The 20734-nt window shown below is 46.5% G+C and overlaps 1 protein-coding gene across 2 annotated transcripts in view; it reads left to right on the top strand.

Annotated features, from left to right (window-relative positions):
- The window catches only part of RIOK3 (RIO kinase 3), a 37067-nt gene that overhangs the window by 2205 nt on the left and 14128 nt on the right, over positions 1-20734 (top strand). The window contains exons 1-3 of one of the 2 annotated variants that reach the window (XM_068097393.2): positions 9757-10072; positions 11512-11569; positions 16339-16460. In XM_068097393.2, coding sequence (XP_067953494.2) covers positions 11513-11569; positions 16339-16460 — 179 coding nt within the window. In that variant the 5' untranslated portion in view covers positions 9757-10072; position 11512. Of the gene's footprint in view, positions 1-9756; positions 10073-11511; positions 11570-16338; positions 16461-20734 lie in introns of those variants that run through there. The other variant, XM_078767666.1, reaches the window with a different exon arrangement.

The following is a 20734-nucleotide window of genomic DNA, read 5'->3' on the forward strand; positions in this document are numbered from 1 at the left end:
TTTCAAGTCAATCAAATGAAAATTGAGGATTTTACAAATTTTAAATTGTTGTTGACCTTTGGCCTATGTTGACCTTTTGGCCGATGCTGATCTCAAAAATAGTTGGTGGTTGAATTCAGTGTGCCGATATGAAAATCCTATTCAAATTCCGAGTCAATCGGATAAAAATTGACGATTTTAGGAATTTGACAAAAAAAGTGGTTGACCTTTGGCCTATGTTGACCTTTTGTCCCTTTGACCTCAAAAATATACAGGATTTTGTCGGACCACGAATTCTACCGTTTGGTGAAGTTTCGTGAAGATCGGTTTAAAAGTGTGACCTGTAGGCAAGTATAAGCGATAAAGACAAACACAAACATAACACAAATACACACAAACTGAAACAAGCTCGACAAACACACAAACTGGAGTGATCAACATACTTGTCAAATGTTTTTTTTTTGCCAAGTAATAACGCACAAGACCAACCAATGTACTTGAAAAATCTTCAATTTTGCAAGTATTGATTCCAAACTGGAAACTTACTGTTTTTAGTGACGTCATAAGGGACGCAAAAAACAGGCATGAATAACTTATTTAACGTGTTAAAGTGGTGTAAAAGACGGTGCTGATGCAAGGGTGGTAAACTTCCCCCAAAGGTTTTTTTCTGCAACCTTTAAAACTTTTATTTTATTTCCATTTGATTCTATACTGGAGCACTGTATAACATAAATTGTCTTATTGGTACTTCCATAAACTTACAGTTTAGGAGTATTTGTACAAACTATTACAGCATTTTACCATCTCCACCAATCAAATATACCACTGACACTCATTTCAAATTTTTCGTTGGAATATTCATGTACTTGATCTTCACAGTTCATGTTTACATTGTTAAGCACTATATTAAGATAGGTTTGCAAACTTAAACTGAAGTAATTCATGCGATAGAAGGCGATACGGCAACTGCAGTAGATCAAAATAGGTTCCACACAGGACAAAAGCCAAAATGGCCGCCAAAGTCGACGACGATGGCGACGACGACGACCTTCACACGTCAAACCTTTGCCAAAAGTTATTTATTTACTTTTTACATTTTTCGTGCAGATATTTTGTAATACTGGTACCTGACTGCAAAGCCGCAATGAGCCGGCGAAGCCAAAGCCTCTTGCCACTATTTTACCCATCACTATGGCATCAGTAGGTTACGTAGTTGGTAGTAGGCAGGTGTAGTAGGTACCGTACCGAGTTCAAAATGACACCATTTTCATTCTGGATGAGATTAAAATTTATAAAATTTGAGCTTTAAAAAAAAAAAATTTTGAAATATTTTTTCAAATGTTCGAATCTCGTTGGTTCTGGTAATTGGTGACGATTTTCGTTGAAGATAACCAGGGCCCGTGTGGGCCCGGGGAATGAGGTTGGTCTTAAAGTATTTTAATTACAAATTAGAGGTGCATAAGATTGTGAATCAAACAAAGACAGGTGAAACAAACTCCTATTGAACTTTTTCGCAATTTTTTTATGCATACTTCCGCATCCGGAAGACGGCGGCCTCCATTGAGTGATTTGGTTTTTGAAATATTTTTCAAATGCTCGAATCTCATTGGTTCCGGTGTTTGGTGACGATTTTCGTTGAAGATAACCAGGCCCGTGCGGGCCGAGGTTGGTCTTAAAGTATTTTAATTACAAATTAGAGGTACATAAGAATGTGAATCAAAAAAAGACGGGTGAAACAAACTCCTATTGAACTTTTTCGCAATTTTTTTTTATGCATACTTCCGCATCCGCAAGATGGCGGCCTCCATTGAGCGTTTTGGTGCGTTAAAGCTTCGAAATTCTCAAGGGATCCAGCAAAATCTGGCTTTTCAACATAATACGTACGCGTTCATTCACAACACCGGCTTCGCCGGCTAAAATACTTTAAGACCAACCTCGTTATCTTCAACGAAAATCGTCACCAAACACCGGAACCAATGAGATTCGAGCATTTGAAAAAATACTTCAAAAAAGCTTATTACGCGTTTCGGAGGCTGAAAACGGCGTCAAATATTCTAAAATTGACGAAGAATTATTTTTTAGAAATCTCGCGGCCGTAGGGGATAGTTTTTCATGGCCGGAAATATCCGAAGTTGAGACGGAATTCACCTAATTAATCAAGAAGTAAATTTTATCAATTTTAATCTCATCCAGAATGCAAATGGTGTCATTTTAGGTCTGAATTTGCGAAATTTTGTGAGCTGACCAATCAGCGATCAGCTTAGGTCAGCCAATCAGCACCATCGACACGGTTTGATTAACGACAGTCACACATTGCCGTTGAAACGGCGCTATCGTCTGATCTGTCGGCACTGATCTTACTGCAAGCTAACGTCTTGTGGTGGAGGAAGACGCAGTGCCCGGAGAGAACCAGTCCTGACAGCGACTGAAGTTAGAAGACTACACACATACTGTGAAAACGTATATTAAGCCCAGTTAAAAGTTCTTAAAATAGGCCCTAAGCTATCACATCGTATAGTTACTTCCTTAAGCTTCTTGTGACATTTATTGTATGTAGGTATTGGGGAGGACTGTCTGATCTTCTCTTTTACCAAGTCGTACCAGGTACGGTACCTACTACACCTACCTACTACCAACTACCTAACCCACTGATGCCATCGTGATGGGTAAAATAGTGGCAAGAGGCTTTGGCTTCACCGGCTCATTGCGGCTTTGCAGTCGGGTACTAGTAGCCGGCGAAGCCGGTGTTGTGAATAAACGCGTACGTATTATGTTGAAAAACCAGATTATGCTGGATCCTTTGAGAATTCCAAGCTTTGACGCACCAAATCACTCAATGGAGGCCGCCATCTTGCGGATGCGGAAGTATGCATAAACATTTGAGGAAAAGTTCAATAGGAGTTTGTTTCACCCGTCTGTTTTTGATTCACAATCTTATGCACCTCTAATTTGTAATTAAAATACTTTAAGACCAATCTCGTTCCCTGGGCCCGCACGGGCCCTGGTCAGTGCCGTATATTAACAATATACACGGCACTGGCCCTGGTTATCTTCAACGAAAATCGTCAGAATTTGACCTCCGGAATCCAATACCGTCCTGAAAAGACAAGATTCATTTATTGACCGTGCGAAGTGCCGCCGCGAATTCGGGGTCATGTGTCAGTCGCCATCTTGGTTGGCACCACTCGCGTCGCCGGAAAAGGGGATGTCGTTCGTTTTGAACCCATCTCAGGCTCAATGCACCGTGATAATGCCATTTTGTGCGGCGATACACAGCTGCTCCAATCGGTTATGCAAGGTTTGTGTAAATATGTTTCATGGGTAATTTTACATGTAGCTCAAGAGGTATAGCAGGATATCTCAATACAAATTGTGATTCTTCAACATTGAGAGACGGGGTCAAAAACGATATAAAGGAGTATATTTTTAAAAGTTGTCCTTTTTGAAAGTTGTCCCCCCCCCCCCCCCCCTCCCACGACCCGTTAAAAACGCAACTCCAACAATGCCATGGAAACATCATATTTTAGGGGTTGCCGAAGTCGAGAAGATGAGGCCATTTCGTTGGGTACAAAGCTTGTTTATTGTACAGAAATCTCCAGCAACTGCTGGCGAGCGGAAGTCGTAACGGCTTATATAAAACCAAAAACCCTCTTCGGAGGGCATGGCTCCAACACCCGCGCGTGCAAACGACCACACACCCAACAGCCCATGCGCGTGGGTTAGACCAAACATATGGTATTGGTAACCGTCACATGCGGATAAGATAACCGCGACATGTGAATAAGGTAACCGCTACATGCGCCCAGAAGGCACGCCACACGGGGGTGTACGTAGTTCGCAGGCGCGCTCGGCAGTGCCGAGAAGGCTCGAGCAGGGCCCGGCCCCGGTACGCGCGAAAAAACGCCGCCGTGGGGTTGAGTCGACCAAGGGGCTGGTGAAGGCCTCGGGGGAGGCTGCCGAGGTTCCTCGCGGGCCTCCCGAGGATGTAGAGTAGGAGTCGTAGTTGCGCGAGTGGCGAGCAGCGGTAGCAGTTGTAGTTGCAGCAGTAGGAGTTGCGGGAGTGGCGAGCAGCGGTAACAGTTGTAGTTGCAGCAGTAGGAGTTGTGGGAGTGGCGAGCAGCAGTGCGCGCGAAGTTAACGAGGCTCCAGCGCGCGCGAAGGTAACGAGACTCCAGTGCGCGGAGGTTACGAGCAGCAGTGCTCGGCCTGTGTGCGTGGAGGTTACGAGCAGCAGTGCTCGGCCTGTGTGCGCGAAGGTTACGAGCAGCAGTACTCGGCCTGTGTGCGCGGATGTTACGAGCAGCAGTGCTCGGCCTGTGTGCGCGAAGGTTACGAGCAGCAGTACTCGGCCTGTGTGCGTGGAGGTTACGAGCAGCAGTACTCGGCCTGTGTGCGTGAAGGTTACGAGCAGCAGTGCTCGGCCTGTGTGCGCGAAGGTTACGAGCAGCAGTACTCGGCCTGTGTGCACGGAGGTTACGAGCAGCAGTGCTCGGCCTGTGAGCGCGAAGGTTACGAGCAGCAGTACTCGGCCTGTGTGCGCGGAGGTTACGAGCAGCAGTACTCGGCCTGTGTGCACGGAGGTTACGAGCAGCAGTGCTCGGCCTGTGTGCGCGGAGGTTACGAGCAGCAGTGCTCGGCCTGTGTGCGCGGAGGTTATGAGCAGCAGTGCTCGGCCTGTGTGCGCGGAGGTTACGAGCAGCAGTGCTCGGCCTGTGTGCGCGAAGGTTACGAGCAGCAGTGCTCGGCCTGTGTGCGCGGAGGTTACGAGCAGCCGTGCCGCCAACGCCTCGTAACGGCGTTCCTTCGGAGGGTCCCGGAGCAGGCTCGCCCCTCTAGTCGTAGAGGAGGAACCGAGTGCGGTGCGCGAACCACATGGCCGCTCGTCATTGCTGAAACTCCGGCAGTTCGAGTTTAGGTCTTGTGGAAGAAATTGCGGTCGAAATACTGCCGTGTTCATGTGCAGCCCCCGAATACGTTCAGGGACGACGGGGTCACCAGTTTAGGGGTTGCCGAAGTCGAGAAGATGAGGCCATTTCGTTGGGTACAAAGCTTGTTTATTGTACAGAAATCTCCAGCAACTGCTGGCGAGCGGAAGTCGTAACGGCTTATATAAAACCAAAAACCCTCTTCGGAGGGCGTGGCTCCAACAGCCGCGCGTGCGTCACGACCACACAACCAACAGCCCGTGCACGTGGGTTAGACCAAACATATGGTATTGGTAACCGTCACATGTGGATAAGATAACCGCGATATGTGAATAAGGTAACCGCTACAATATTGTCCATTTCATTAAGATTAAAGTTGACGATCTCAATCAAAGCTCGAGTTAACCGGGTGAAAATTGATGATTTTTCAGATTAAAATTGATGATTTTAGAAGTTTGACCTTGAGTTGACCTTTTAACTTTTGACCTCAAAATAGTTGCTTTCCCAATTCGGTGAGGCACTATACTATGCAATTACTGTTTAACTTTCAAGTTAATCGATGAAAAATGACAATTTTAGAAATCTGACATCAAGATGACCTTTGACCTCAAAATCAATAGGCTTTTCCATATGAGCAACCCTACCATCTGGTGAAGTTTCATGAAGATCGGTTTAAAATTGTGACCTGTAGGCGATTGACAGACAGACAAACAGAATAAAAAAATCACTCATAGAGCGACACTTGTCAAAACTCAAAACAGAACAAAGTAGAATGGCACTCAGTAGAGCATCCTTTTGACCTCAAAAATAATTAGTGGTTGAATTCAGTGACCTGATATGCAAATCGTCTTTAAAGTTGAAGATATTCGGATGAAAATTGACAATTTCAGAAATTTGGCCTGTGTTGACCTTTTGGCCTGTGTTGACCTTTTGGCCTATGTTGACCTTTTGGCCTATGTTGACCTTTTGGCCGATGCTGATCTCAAAAATAGTTGGTGGTTGAATTCAGTGTGCCGATATGAAAATCCTATTCAAATTCCAAGTCAATCGGATAAAAATTGACGATTTTAGGAATTTGACAAAAAAAGTGGTTGACCTTTGGCCTATGTTGACCTTTTGTCCCTTTGACCTCAAAAATATATAGGATTTTGTCAGACCACGAATTCTACCGTTTGGTGAAGTTTCGTGAAGATCGGTTTAAAATTGTGACCTGTAGGCAAGTATAAGCGATAAAGCGATATAAAGACAAACACAAACATAACACAAATACACACAAACTGAAACAAGATCGACAAACACACAAACTGGAGTGATCAACATACTTGTCAAATGTTTTTTTTTTGCCAAGTAATAACGCACAAGACCAACCAATGTACTTGAAAAATCTTCAATTTTGCAAGTATTGATTCCAAACTGGAAACTTACTGTTTTTAGTGACGTCATAAGGGGCGCAAAAAACAGGCATGAATAACTTATTTAACGTGTTAAAGTGGTGTAAAAGACGGTGCTGATGCAAGGGTGGTAAACTTCCCCAAAAAGTTTTTTCTACAACCTTTAAAACTTTTATTTTATTTCCATTTGATTCTATACTGGAGCACTGTATAACATAAATTGTCTTATTGGTACTTCCATAAACTTACAGTTTAGGAGTATTTGTACAAACTATTACAGCATTTTACCATCTCCACCAATCAAATATACCACTGACACTCATTTCAAATTTTTCGTTGGAATATTCATTTTCTTGATCTTCACAGTTCATGTTTACATTGTTAAGCATTATATTAAGATAGGTTTGCAAACTTAAACTGAAGTAATTCATGCGATCGAAGGCGATACGGCAACTGCAGTAGATCAAAATAGGTTCCACACAGGACAAAAGCCAAAAATGGCCGCCAAAGTCGACGGCGACGACGACGACCTTCACAGGTTAAACCTTTGCAAAAAGTTATTTATTTACTTTTTACATTTTTCGTGCAGATATTTTGTAATACTAGTACCTGACTGCAAAGCCGCAATGAGCCGGCGAAGCCAAACCCTCTTGCCACTATTTTACCCATCACTATGGCATCAGTAGGTTCGGTAGTTTGTAGTAGGCAGGTATAGTAGGTACCGTACCTAGTTCAAAATGACACCATTTGCATTCTGGATGAGAGTAAAATTTATAAAACTTCCTTCTTGATTAATTCGGTGAATTCCGTCTCAACTTCGGATATTTCCGGCCATGAAAACTATCCCCTACGGCCGCGAGATTTCTAAAAAATAATTATTTGTCAATTTTGGAATATTTGACGCCGTTTTCAGCCTCCGAGGCAAGGTAATAAGCTTTTTTGAAATAGTTTTTCAAATGCTCGAATCTCATTGGTTCCGGTGTTTCGTGACGATTTTCGTTGAAGATAACCAGGGCCTGTCCAGGCCCGGGGAACGAGGTTGGTCTTAAAGTATTTTAATTACAAATTAGAGGTGCATAAGAATGTGAATCAAACAAAGACGGGTGAAACAAACTCCTATTGAACTTTTTCGCAATTTTTTATGCATACTTCCGCATCCGCAAGATGGCGGCCTCCATTGAGTGATTTGGTGCGTCAAGCTTGGAATTGTCAAAGGATCCAGCATAATCTGGTTTTTCAACATAATACGTACGCGTTCATTCACAACACTGGCTTCGCCGGCTACTAGTACCCGACTGAAAAGCCGCAACGAGCCGGCGAAGCCAAAACCTCTTGCCACTATTTTACCCATCACTATGGCATCAGTAGGTTAGGTAGTTGGTAGTAGGTAGGTGTAGTAGGTACCGTACCTGGTAAGACTTGGTAAAAGAGAAGAGCAGACAGTCCTCCCCAATACCTACATACAATAAATGTCACAAGAAGCTTAAGGAAGTAACTATACGATGTGCTAGCTTAGGGCCTATTTTAAGAAATCTTAACTGGGCTTAACATCCGTTTTCACAGTATGTGTGTCGTCTTCTAACTTCAGTCGCTGTCAGGGCTGGTTCTCTCCGGGCACTGCGGCTTCCTCCACCAGAAGAAGTTAGCTCGAAGTAAGATCAGTGCCGACAGATCAGACGATAGCGCGGTTTCAACGGCAATGTGTGACTGTCGTTAATCAAACCGAGCTTTCTTTCTTTATGTAAACCGCTTATACCGTATTTCTGGCCGTGAAAAACTATCCCCTACGGCCGCGAGATTTCTAAAAAATAATTCTTCGTCAATTTTAGAATATTTGACGCCGTTTTCAGCCTCCAAAACGCGTAATAAGCTTTTTTGAAGTATTTTTTCAAATGCTCGAATCTCATTGGTTCCGGTGTTTGGTGACGATTTTCGTTGAAGATAACAAGGTTGGTCTTAAAGTATTGCCGGCGAAGCCGGTGTTGTGAATAAACGCGTACGTATTATGTTGAAAACCGGATTATGCTGGATCCCTTGGCTTGAGAATTCCGAAGCTGTGACGCACCAAATCGCTCAATGGAGGCTGCCATCTTGCGGATGCGGAAGTATGCATAACAAATTGAAAAACGTTCAACAGGAGTTTGTTTCACCCATCTTTGTTTGATTCACAATCTTATGCACCTCTAATTTGTAATTAAAATACTTTAGGACCAACCTCGGCCCGCACGGGCCTGGTTATCTTCAACGAAAATCGTCACCAAACACCGGAACCAATGAGATGCATGCATTTGAAAAAATATTTCAGAAACCAAATCACTCAATGGAGGCTGCCATCGTCCGGATGCGGAAGTTTGCATAAAAAAATTGAGAAAACGTTCAATAGGAGTTTGTTTCATCCGTCTTTGTTTGATTCACATTCTGATGCACCTCTAATGTGTAATTAAAATACTTTAAAACCAACCTCGTTATCTTCAACGAAAATCGTCACCAAACACCGGAACCAATGAGATTTGAGCATTTCAAAAATTATTTCAAAAAAGCTTATTACGCGTTTCGGAGGGTGAAAACGGCGTCAAATATTCTAAAATTGACGAAGAATTATTTTTTAGAAATCTCACAGCCGTAGGGGATAGTTTTTCACGGCCGGAAATATCCGAAGTTGAGACCGAATTCACCGAATTAATCATGAAGGAAATCTTATCAATTTTAATCTCATCCAGAATGCAAATGGTGTCATTTTGAACAAGGTACGGTACCTACTACACCTACCTACTACGAACTACCTAACCTACTGATGCCACAGTGATGGGTAAAATAGTGGCAAGAGGGCTTTGGCTTCGCCGGCTCATTGCGGCTTTGCAGTCGGGTACTAGTAATTACAAATTAGAAGTGCTTAAGAATGTGAATCAAACAAAGACGGGTGAAACAAACTCCTATTTAACTTTTCGCAATTTTTTTATGCATACTTCCGCATCCGCAAGATGGCGGCCTCCATTGAGTGATTTGGTTTTTGAAATATTCTTTCAAATGCTCGAATCTCATTGGTTCCGGTGTTTGGTGACGATTTTCGTTTACGATAACCAGGCCCGTCGGGCTGAGGTTGGTCTTAAAGTATTTTAATTACAAATTAGAGGTGCATAAGAATGTGAATCAAACAAAGACGAGTGAAAGAAACTCCTATTGAACGTTTTTCAATTCGTTATGCATACTTCCGCATCCGCAAGATGGCGGCCTCCATTGCGCTTCGGAATTCTCAAGCTTAGGCATAATCTGGTTTTCGACATAATACATACGCGTTTATTGACAACACCGGCTTCGCCGGCTAATACCGTAGGAAAAACGCCAAAAAATGTAATAATGTTCAAGGCAGTGTATAAGCACGATATGTTGCTTGTTAATTTTTAAAAAAAAAAAAAAGGGGATTTTTGATATCCGGATTAACAGCCAAGTAATAAAACATCACATTAAATAAAACAATGAAATGATCAAGGAAGAAAAAAAAATTACTCGTCTTTGGGCTTAAAGTTAAAGTGTCGATGTCAATTGCATCCTCGAGCTACACGGGTCGCGCGTCGCGGCGCCATTTTTAGCGAGGCGCCGACGTTGAAGCTCATTTCGGGTTGTGGAGTTTTTTTTTGTACATATTGTACACGTAAAGCTTTATTCTTTTGTACAGCATGTAAATAGTTCATCCTACGTTTTTGAGATATGTAAATAAGTGCTAAAGCGCAATTTTATTTAATATTCCGCGACCTTTGAGCAGGTGTACTGAGTGAGGTGAGTTGACTTGTTATTTTATTAAATAATTAATGTCATGTTTGCTGTTTCGCTTTATTCGTGCCTCTGAGTACCGATAAGTTCGAGAAGCTTATCGCAGGTGAAGTACGAGTATCACTACTACAAAAAATAGCCCCGAGTGACATGTCATCTCTTCAGGTTGTAGTTCAGACCTCTGCTTAAGCTTATTTGGGGGGAGGCCCCTGATCCCCCTGTGAGCCCCCGATCCCCCCCGTGTGCCCCCGACCCCCCCGTCAGCCCCCGATCCCCCCGTCAGCCCCCGATCCCCCCCGTGAGCCTCCGATCCTCCCTGATCCCCCCCGTGAGCCCCCGATCCCCCCCGTGAGCCCCCGATCTCCCCCGTGAGCCCCCTTGAGCCCCCCCGATCCGTCCCCTTGAGCCCCCGATCCGTCCCCTTGAGCCCCCGATCCGTCCCCTTGAGCCCCCGATCCGTCCCCTTGAGCCCCCGATCCGTCCCCTTGAGCCCCCGATCCGTCCCCGTGAGGCCCCGATCCGTCCCCGTGAGCCCCCGATCCCCCCCGTGAGCCTCTGATCCCCCCCGTGAGCCCCCGATCCCCCCGTGAGCCCGCCCCGAACCCCCCCCGCGAGCCCGCCCCGAACCCCTCCCCCCCGCGAGCCCGCCCCGAACCCCCCCCCCCCGCGAGCCCACCCCGAACCCCCCCCCCCCGCGAGCCCGCCCCGAACCCCCCCCCCCCCCGCGAGCCCGCCCCGAACCCCCCCCCCCCCCCCCGCGAGCCCGCCCCGAACCCCCCCCCCCCCACGAGCCCGCCCCGAACCCCTCCGTGAGCCCCCCCGGTACGAAATCGAAATATGTAAGACCCAGAGATTGTGGGAGCTAATGTCTTATATTTACCTGTCAAGTTTCAGAACAATCATGCAGGTGATGAGTACCCAAAAGTTAAAGTATGACAGGACATTCGGGGACAGGACCCATTGTCAGGCTTTGAACCCAGACTAGATAGACAGCTTGGAGGCCTGAATATGCCTCCCGCTAGTACCTAGGCCATCCTGTCAGCCCAATATGTTTTATAGATGGTATGCATTTTAAAAATCTACAACCTTTAAACAAAAACAGGCTCCTTTGCAGGTACAAAGAATGAAGATCCATGACTTGGTCTTTACCTTTTTTTAAAATGTTTTTCAGCTGCCGAGTAAATAGACCCAAAACCCACAGTTAAGTCATGTTGTCCTATTTGGCGTTACCACGTTAGCATTTTCCTGGTGATACCAGGTTTAAGTTCCACATGTACCTCAAAGTGCGCAGCACTCCCCGAGTGTTCTCGTCCTCGTCTCTTTCCTACAGATCCCGTATTGCTGGAAATCTAAAAGGTTCCTTGCACAGCATGCTGTAGTTTGTTTGTATGTTTAATAATCCTTTTCATTCCCACTTTAAATCCATGTTTTTTTGTTTTTTCCAGTATGGCCTCTCTAGTGGTGATTGAGAATGAGCCGAAGGATCACATTGAAACTCCAAAGGTTGGTGAAATTGCATTCCTCTTTAAGACCATTTTATTGGAGACTTTGCTGAAATGTGGGGGCAGAAGCAGGGCCGTCTTAAGAGCCTTGTCGGCCCTGGGCAAAGCGATCCACTGGGGCCCCTTCCCACCCACTTTGAGAATCATTTCGGCAAATATTGGTTGTTAATGCATTATAATTGAAAACGAATTTAAACTTTACATACCTTATTACATAATGATGGAAGATGCTCACTATTCACAATTCACAAAAGTGACAAGACAAATAGTTGGCGCTGTGAAATGCTGATGGCGCTTGCTGGAATAAATTTGAGAAGTGCGTGACGTCATTCAACAAATGGCAATCGGGATGCGCAGTGAAACTTGTTTTGTATTTTACACAGTGAATAAATGAGTGGAAATCTTAATGAAATAAGGTTAATGCATATTATACCATTTGCATATAAAATGAAATGTAATCTGCTGCAGCCTTATTTCGTAACTTAATCCCAGGCCTTTCCAGCGAGAGGTTGAGTAATTATCCACTCTGCCAAGAGATCTCATGAACAATATGGCAGCATGGTGCCCCGAGAATCGTGGGGCCCCTGGGCAACTGCCCAATGTGCCCATGCCTTAAGATGGCCCTGGGCAGAAGGAGCTTCATTAACTCTACTACCAAAGGTGGATGAAGGTTGTGTTTTGACCACCTGTCTGTCCGTTTGTGAAAAAAATATTTCAAAAAGTTGTGGATTGCGGAAGAAGTTGTGGAAGCACACAAGAACATCAGCAGAGAACAGGGATCTGTTGGGGGGAGGCGGGGGGGGGGGGGGTGTTGAGGGAGAGGTTGCTCGGACTTCCAGGAAAGAAGTCGGTATTTCAAAAAAGTGCATCTGGGGTGAATTAACGGGGGTAGAAAAGATCAAGGTTTTGGATGGGGAAGATAAGAGATGCTGGTGAACAGCTGTTTTAAAGACCTGGATGGAGGAGTGGGATTGAAGAGAGTGAGGGAGTTTGTTCCAGAGGTGGGAGAAAAGAGGAATGAAAGAGTGAGGGTGAGCAGAGAGTCTTGATTTTGTGAGTTTCACCATAAGAGGGTTGCTGGCAGATCTTGTGCGACCTGCAGGAATATTTGGGGGACAGAGCACAGATGGAGCTGGGCTGGATAGGAGTCGGTAGAAGACAGAAAGACCACCAACTACCTGCCTGCGGTGAGTGAGTGAAAGGCCCTCACAATCGGCTTCGTTGTGGGAGATTCCAATGATTCTGAAAGCTTTGGTTTCAACAGAGTGAAGCCGAGATAGGTGTGAGGCAGGAGCACCAGCCTAGAGGGGAGAGCAGTATTCCATTGAGCTGTGGATGAAAGCCTTGTATCTGGTAAGGAGCTCAGGTGTGCCAAGAAAGGACTTCGCACAACAGAGGATGCCCAGTCGGCGACTGGCTTTGGAGGCCAGCTTGGAAATGTGGTTTCCCAGAAAAGATCCTGGCAGATAGTGAGACCCAAAAGATTGAGTGACAGAACCTTTTGGAGAGGATTGTTGAGAAAGCATATGGGAGGGTTGTCCAGTCGGTCTTTTCAGAGAGACATCGTAAGAGTGTGAGATTTGTCAGGATTGAAAGACATGTTCCACTTGTTTGACCAGTCTGTGATTTTGGCCAGGTCTGCAGAGAGCGAGGAGGCTGCAGACTGCCAATCTGAGGGATGAGGAGTCATCAGCAGAGAGTGGAACAGGAGAAACGAAAATATGCACTCATGTATATGTATATGAAGATATGAAGAGAGAGAGGCGGAGAGTGGAGTCATCAGCAAAGAGATGGAAAGGATTATCCAGAGCGTCGGAGAGATCATTGATGAAGACCAGAAAAAGCACAGGGCCCAGAACACTGCTTTGGGGAACTCCAGCCTGTACAGGAAGGGGAGATGAGAGAAATCCATTCAGGGACACACGTTGACTACGACCAGAGAGGAAGTCTGCAAGCCATGCGTGGAGATTTCCATGGATACCGTAGGAGAGTTTGGTGAGCAGAGCGGGGTGCCAGACTGTATCGAAGGCACGTGATATGTCGAGGGAGACTGCTCTGATTTCCTGTTTGGCATTAAGGCAGATGACCAAACTGATGGCAGATGACCTTGAGCAAAAGAGAGGATGAAGAGAATAGAGAGAGGGTGAGATAGAGCTGCAGAGCAGGATTTTAGGACCCGTGTGCTGATGCTGTCAGGTCCAGTTGCAGAATCAGTCGAGGTTTGACAGAAACTTCTCCACCTTGTCAGGAGAGAAGGACAGAGTCCAGGAGCAGCTGGGTTCGACTGGGTACGGTGGGAACAGAGAGAGATTGGTTTGGGACAAGATTTTGAGGCAAGCACAGAGTTGAGGCATTCGGCTTTGTCACGTGCGGTGTCAACTGTGTAGCCATTTAAGGTAAGGGGGAGGGGGGGGGGGGGGGGAAACAAACACCAGAAACAGATTTGACCAGACGTCACCAGGATTTGGAGGAAGGAGACAGGTTTGAGAGTTCAGTCTTAAGAGTAGATATCTTCCTGGCTCTCCTGAGGGTAGACACACACTTGTTCTGAGCTTGGTGGAAGGAACTGAGATTACCTTCAGTTGGATTAGCCTTCCAAGAGGCAAAGGCAAGTTGTTTCAGGGCAACTGCCTCACCACAAGCTTCAGTGTACCATGGACGGGAAGAAAGGTATGACAACTGAAGACGAGATGGGGATAAATCTGTGCATGAGAGAGAGCAATTTACTTTGGAAGAATTCCCAGGATGAGTTTATGTCAGAGGTAGGAGAGATGGGAGACCAGTCCGGATGATTGATTGCTGCTTGCAGACCGTGCCAGTTGGCCTGAGTGAAATGCCAGACTCGATGCTGGGGAGGTTCTCCGAGAATGGCCAGAGAGATGTCTACTTTAACAAGTACATGATCAGAAGAACCGATTGGAGCAGAAGAAGAGCAGCAAACATTTGCAGGGAAGTTTGTCATAACCAAGTTGAGAAGAGAAGATGCTCCGTTGACTGAGATCCGGGTCGGGAAATTGACAGGTTGTTTCAGCCCCAATGAGTCGCAGAAGTCCTTTGCTGAGATGCCATGGCTGGTGAGAGAGGAACCCACACCCAGCCAGCTGGCATGATGACAGTTGAAGTCGCCACATATGAGGAAGAGAGAGTTGGGATGAGTGGATAGAAGTTGGTCCATGTTGTCAGACAGCGACATGTAAATGGAGTCATCGCTGTTTGGAGGACGGTACAAAACGCATATGAAAAAAAGGTGGGAGCGGAGAGGACGCCGTAGCCAGAGGTACTCCTGGGGGTGGGGTGGAGAGAGGGCAGTGCTCGGAGAGTGAGGTAGAGTTTTTGATGAAGATTGCAACCCCACCACCAGGACGAGGCTTAGGTAGGTCTATCATACCGGAGGAGGGGGGTAACCAGAAAGAGTTATTAAGGAATCAGAGACATCTTGAAGGAGGAAAGTTTGTTAAGCAGATTCCGGCTGGTTTGTCAGAAGCAACCTGTATGGAGAGATCAATCGGGTTTGAGTGAAGGCGCCGGATGTTTGAGGTCCATACCGTTGAGGAAGGGGAGGGGGAGCATCGGGTGCAGGACAGGGGATGGGAGGGGTATGGTGAGAGGGGGAGGTAGGGAGAGCAGTTCATAGTGTGTCAGATTGCACAAGAGTTAGGAGAAAGGGAAGGATGAGGCACAGTGAGGGGTTGTTTGAGGAGGGGGGGGGGGGGGGAGGTGGGGCAGAGAAAAGTAGAAGGTTGGACGAGGTGGAGGTATGAGATAGAAGGGAGACGAAGTGGGGAGGTTATCATTATCGAGGTTGATACGATGGTGGAGTGTGCAGGCCGGTATTGGAACGCAGTACTCCATTGAGCTACAGACAAAGGCCTTGTCGGGTATGGGTATGCTAGTTGTGAATTTTTTATTTGAGGCCTTAGGTAAATGGTCGTGGGTTTGGCACACGTGACTTTGAAGGCAAACATCAAGATGAGATATTCTGCCTTGTCTTGAGGTGAGGGGGAACAGGCACCAGGGTTGGGCATGAGTGTGGCCTCAAAACTGAGGAATGAGACTAGGTGGAGGTCAGCATTGACATAAGCAAGATGTTTCCTGGCTGGTCTAAGCATGTACATGTACTTGTCATGAGAGCTTTACGGAGTGACCTCATGTTGCTCTCGGTTGGATTTGCCTTCCATGTTATGAAAGGCAACTGCCTCCGCACAGGATCCGAGCCAAGAGGTTGGATTGGTTATTACAAGGTCCAGGAGGGTGAATGTGTCATTTGCATCGATCTTGGTTTGAACGTTTCCACGTGGAGTCAAACTTACTGAGTTGCGAGCAGTGTCATGGCTGGTTGTTTCAGAGTTGACGACATACAGCCAACTGGCATGATGGGAGTTTGAAGTCTCCACAGATGAGGAACAGAGTTGGAATGGACCGTCGGAGGAATCGGAGATGCTGCAAGGGGAAGGTTTTTGATAAACATAAGGCCTTGTACTGAAGCGGTAACCTAGGTGGAGAGATAAGCGACTTTAGAATGGTAAACAAGATTAAACTATCCCTGACTTAAGGGGCAAACTGTAAGATTGACCTGTAATGGTTTTTTTTTTTTTAAGTGCAATGGTTGTTGTACAATATGGATGACTTTTTCTCTTCAAAGTGCTGTAATACTCGAGTTGAACTCACCAATTTATCCCAAAGCATTGGGGTTGGTCATTACCTCGCTGCACTTTCAACTACCCGCCAATTAAGCGTACATCAAGCTGTTCACAATTTCTTTCCTTGCAGTGCCCGTGGGCCATGACGTCGATCATTCCCTGCTCGCTTGTCGATGTCATGTGTGAGGAGCAGTCAAAGCAGCAGAAGGAACAAGTTGAGGAAGTGCAGCATGTTTTCTCAGCACCTCAACAGTGAGATTTCCTGCAATAATTATGGATTTCTATATATATATTGTAACGGAGTCGGGGGTCGGCGCTCCCCTTATCAAGGGGGGGGGTTAATCCCCTTGTCTTTTAAGCTGGCCGTCCCGAGTCCTGGGAAGTTATAACGCTCCTCCCGGTCGGTCCTGGGTAGCGTGATTGGTCAATTTGGGTCCCAAATACCTAATTACCAACACCGACCGCGAGCAGGGAAATAACTCCCGCTCGAACCACGGATATGATGGATAATGCCGAGCGGTTAGCAATCCGCGATCCGAGCTATAGCGATGTTCACTGTTTATAAACAAACCCACCATATCCGCGCATGCGCAGCAGCCTGGTTGGCAAAAGCGCAGTGTTTTCGTTTTGCACAATGGCGTCGCTCGACACACGTGATCGTTTGAGTATTTTAATAGTCTTGACACTGTTGCAAAATCTCGGTACAAATCGAAGTTGAGTTATAGGAATGGTGAGGATATTCTTCCAGATCCATTTGCATTGAAAGGATGGCAAAACAATCCATCTTGCTGGCCAGATTTGAACTACGGCGACGTGTACACGTACTTTATCGACACACCGGGTATCTACACAAGGGAGTCACTGAATGCATTCAGGTCACTAGAGGCATACAATTTTTTTTAAAGTGGTCATGTGAAGCTACTGTGGTTCCAGTTTTCATGGCTGATCCAAGTTCCAGTTTTCAGCGCAGACCCCCAGGCGACGGACGCGGCCGCGCAACTGATACATTGGCTGAAGCTCTTGACTAATCATCTAAATTCCCAGGAGGGAATCACCGCTAACACGAAGCTTGCAGTGCTGCAATCCAAGGTGTACCATACTGTGTACATGTCCATTACACAGTGCGCGACGTACGATACTGCTGTGGCCGAGCTGCGACATATCTACATTAAAACACGAAGCGTGGTCTACTCCAGACATTTGCTTGCGGCTCGTCGACAACAGCCCACGGAGACCATAGACCAATTCGCTCAAGACCTCCGACGACTACTGAAGGACTGTACCCCTGAGGTACGCACCCATGAACAAGTCTGTGATGACCTTGCCCGCGATGCTTTTGTCTCAGGTATAAGATCGCCGGTCGTCAGACAAAGACTACTTGAAGAACCCGACTTGACCCAAGAAGCAGCCCTTCGGTTATCTCATGTGTACACCGATGCGCGGGAACAATCCGACGCGTATGAACGCCCATACGTCACTGAGGGGATATCCCGACAGACACGGCGGTAGAGAGAGCTACCGCCGAGCTAGAGGATGCTGCACCTCCGCCGGAATCGGGGAACCCGACCCGAGTTTGACGGCGGCGGCTGCTGCTGCTGGACCCAAGCCAGGAAGTAACGCTAAGTGCTATTTCTGCGGGAACCGGAACCATCTCATGTCAGTTTGTCCGGCTAAGGAAGCGAAGTGTCATTTGTGTACAAAGACGGGTCACTTTGCAAAAGTCTGTCGAGCGTCACAGGGCCGGCGAGCTCGCTCGGCGCTGAATGTGCTTATCTCCGCGCCCGCGGTACAAACGGCATCGATTCCTAAAATCAACACAAAGTTAATAACAAAAAAAAAACTGTAAATTTCACAAACCTGACAAATGTGTACTACAAACACGAGTGTGCGCTGTTGGGTTCCATTGTCTTCTCCGATTGGCATTTATCCAAGCCGATCGTTTGGGTTCTTTCTCTGGAATTCTAAAGAAACTTATTCCCGAGTTCTTTTCAAATCTATTTGTGCAATTAACAACACAGCAGCTCACAGGCATTGTCCTTGAAATGGTGTCACGTCAATGATCGCAAAACTTCACCACTTAGAGACGGCCAGCATGGTTGGTGTTTTGCCAACCAAAACAAAGAGCGCGGTCACGTGATCGGGTACGTGGCGTCACGGTAAACATCGCTATTAACAGACTAAACCCGATTCTGAGCGGTTGCGATCGTGCCACAGGTACTCAATGGAGAGAAAGGACGGAGGCGATCGGATTAGGGAAAAACCAAGAAAGAACAAGGTAATTTATTTACAAACCAAAAAGAAGAGGAAAGGAAAGAATGTACAAGAAAGAAGAAGACGAAGAAGCAGGACACAGGGCAGTCTTATACAGTCTTATTCTATGACGCCAGACAAACGTACACACTCACACGCGGATTGTAGCGGGCAGGGTGGAAGGTCCAGGTAGATAATCCAGGCTCCGGTCCACTCCGATCCAGGCTCCGGTTCCATGGGCGAAGCCCGGCAGGCAGCTCTGCGTATCGTTGGCGTGCACGACCGGACCTGACATATGGCGGGGGGAGGGGGGAGGCTCGTGTCCTTTGTACGTAATAGATGGACGGTCGTGCTAAACACACCCTCCAAGTCTTTTACAGCGTGTTTGCAATGAGCGCCGCCGTATCCCCTCTCTCGCCGTATATCTTCTCTTACAAGAGCGCCGCTGAACAAGTTCTCGCAAGTCCGTATGCGCAGTTCACCCGAAAGAAGTTCGTATCAAATGTGCTCGCTGGCCAGACCTCCGTGCAGTTCGAAGTCCCTCGCGCAGTCCGTAAAAGGGCTTTGCGCGTGCGCTTATATAACGCACTCACAGATCACTCCCCGCCTCGCCAGGCCACGCCCGTCGGTCAGACTACCTCAGCCCTGGTTGGCTGGTGGGCTTACCGGACATGCCTTTGATGGCTGGATGATGTGGCCACACCTTCTTCTTGTGTCCCGCCCCCTTTTTCCTCAGCCTGAGACAGCATGGTTAATGGCATCTCTTGAGCGAGTGCTAAGGCAGCGACGAAGGCTCAACACAGCGAACGCTGCTGGGAAGGCGCGTAATGGCGTCGCTTGGAGAGGGAGGTTGCAAAATGGCCGAAATGGATTTGGGGACCTACTCTTATTTGATTGACGCAACGCAGATTCGACTATTGGGAACACGGCCTTAACTAAACACATAATAATGAAATAACTGAAAGTCCTATGGTGTCCTTTGTGTTGCTGTGGCCTATCTATGGGTGCTACCTTTAACCTTTTAATGATGAGAATTATTTACAAGTATTTACACAAGTGAGGGTTCTAAAACCGCAACAATATATATATATATATATATATATATATATATAATTTGATTTTTTATTATTGGACCCTGACATTTGCGGACCCACCGTATGTATTCACCGTTCATACCTTGTGGCCCTGTGCTTCGCGTTTTTTGCGGGTGCAAAAAAACATTTCCCACCCACCCATCGACTTACTTGGTACTTTGTAGATTATCCCTTTTCGACTTGCTTGGGCCTCCTCATCTATGGTTAGGGATCTCAGGTTATCATTATTGACAATTTCTGTTGGAGGAAAAAGTCTGGTTCACAAAGACGATCGCAAACTACCGAGCAGTTGGAAACGGCAACCATTTCTGGGATCAAGACTTGCTTTGGCCACGACACAAGATTGAAGCAAAACAAACAGGTCGTTTTTGATCAAATAACACGACACTCATGGCAAAAGAGTGATCTGATCTTTTGGAAATCCTATTTGTAAGCATTTTTAATGAAACTGTAATCATGTGCATTCATGTTTGTAAAATTTAAACATTTTTCCCTCAAATGAATCGTGAACCTCTGGGAACCGATCCCCTTTTTCCTATTGAAACATTGCCCTGACATTGGGAGATTTTTACATTCATGGCATTTTTCAGGAATTTATTCCCCGCGAATGTCGGGGTCCAACAGTATAGTGTCGAGGCTCATTGAGGAGCTAGAACAAAAATCTGATCAGGATGTAACATAACAAAAGGAACCAGTAGAAAGAAGGGGGCCCGAGGGTGGCTTTAACAGCAGGGATGAAGGACAAAATAGAGGAAGATTGGGAGAAATAAGGGATTTAGGGAGGACACAGGGTGAACAAGATGGATGCAACGACAAGACAAACCAGAATCTGTGTGAAATAGGTGAGCTTGGGGGGGGGAGAGGGTTAATGGGGGAAGAGGGTAGAAAAGGTCACGGTTTTGTATTTGGAGTGGGAAGGGGGGGGGGAGGGGTGGGGTGATCTGAAATGGTGATGAACAGCTGTCTTGAAACCCTTTGAGGGAAGCATGACATTGAAGAGCCTGAGGAAGTTGTTGTTGTATAGCCCCAGACAGTTTTCTTAAACAGGCCCACGGCACTGAGCCGATCGATTTCGCAGGAGGGAGGGATCCCTCCCCCCCCCCCCCCCCCCCCATTCCTCAACACAACAACTTCAGGGCCATAACAGAGTTAGAGAAGAGGGAAAGGGGGACCGATTGGCAC

The sequence above is a fragment of the Myxine glutinosa genome, chromosome 13, assembly GCF_964187855.1.
Source record: "Myxine glutinosa chromosome 13, kmMyxGlut1.1, whole genome shotgun sequence".
Classification (NCBI taxonomy): domain Eukaryota; kingdom Metazoa; phylum Chordata; class Myxini; order Myxiniformes; family Myxinidae; genus Myxine; species Myxine glutinosa.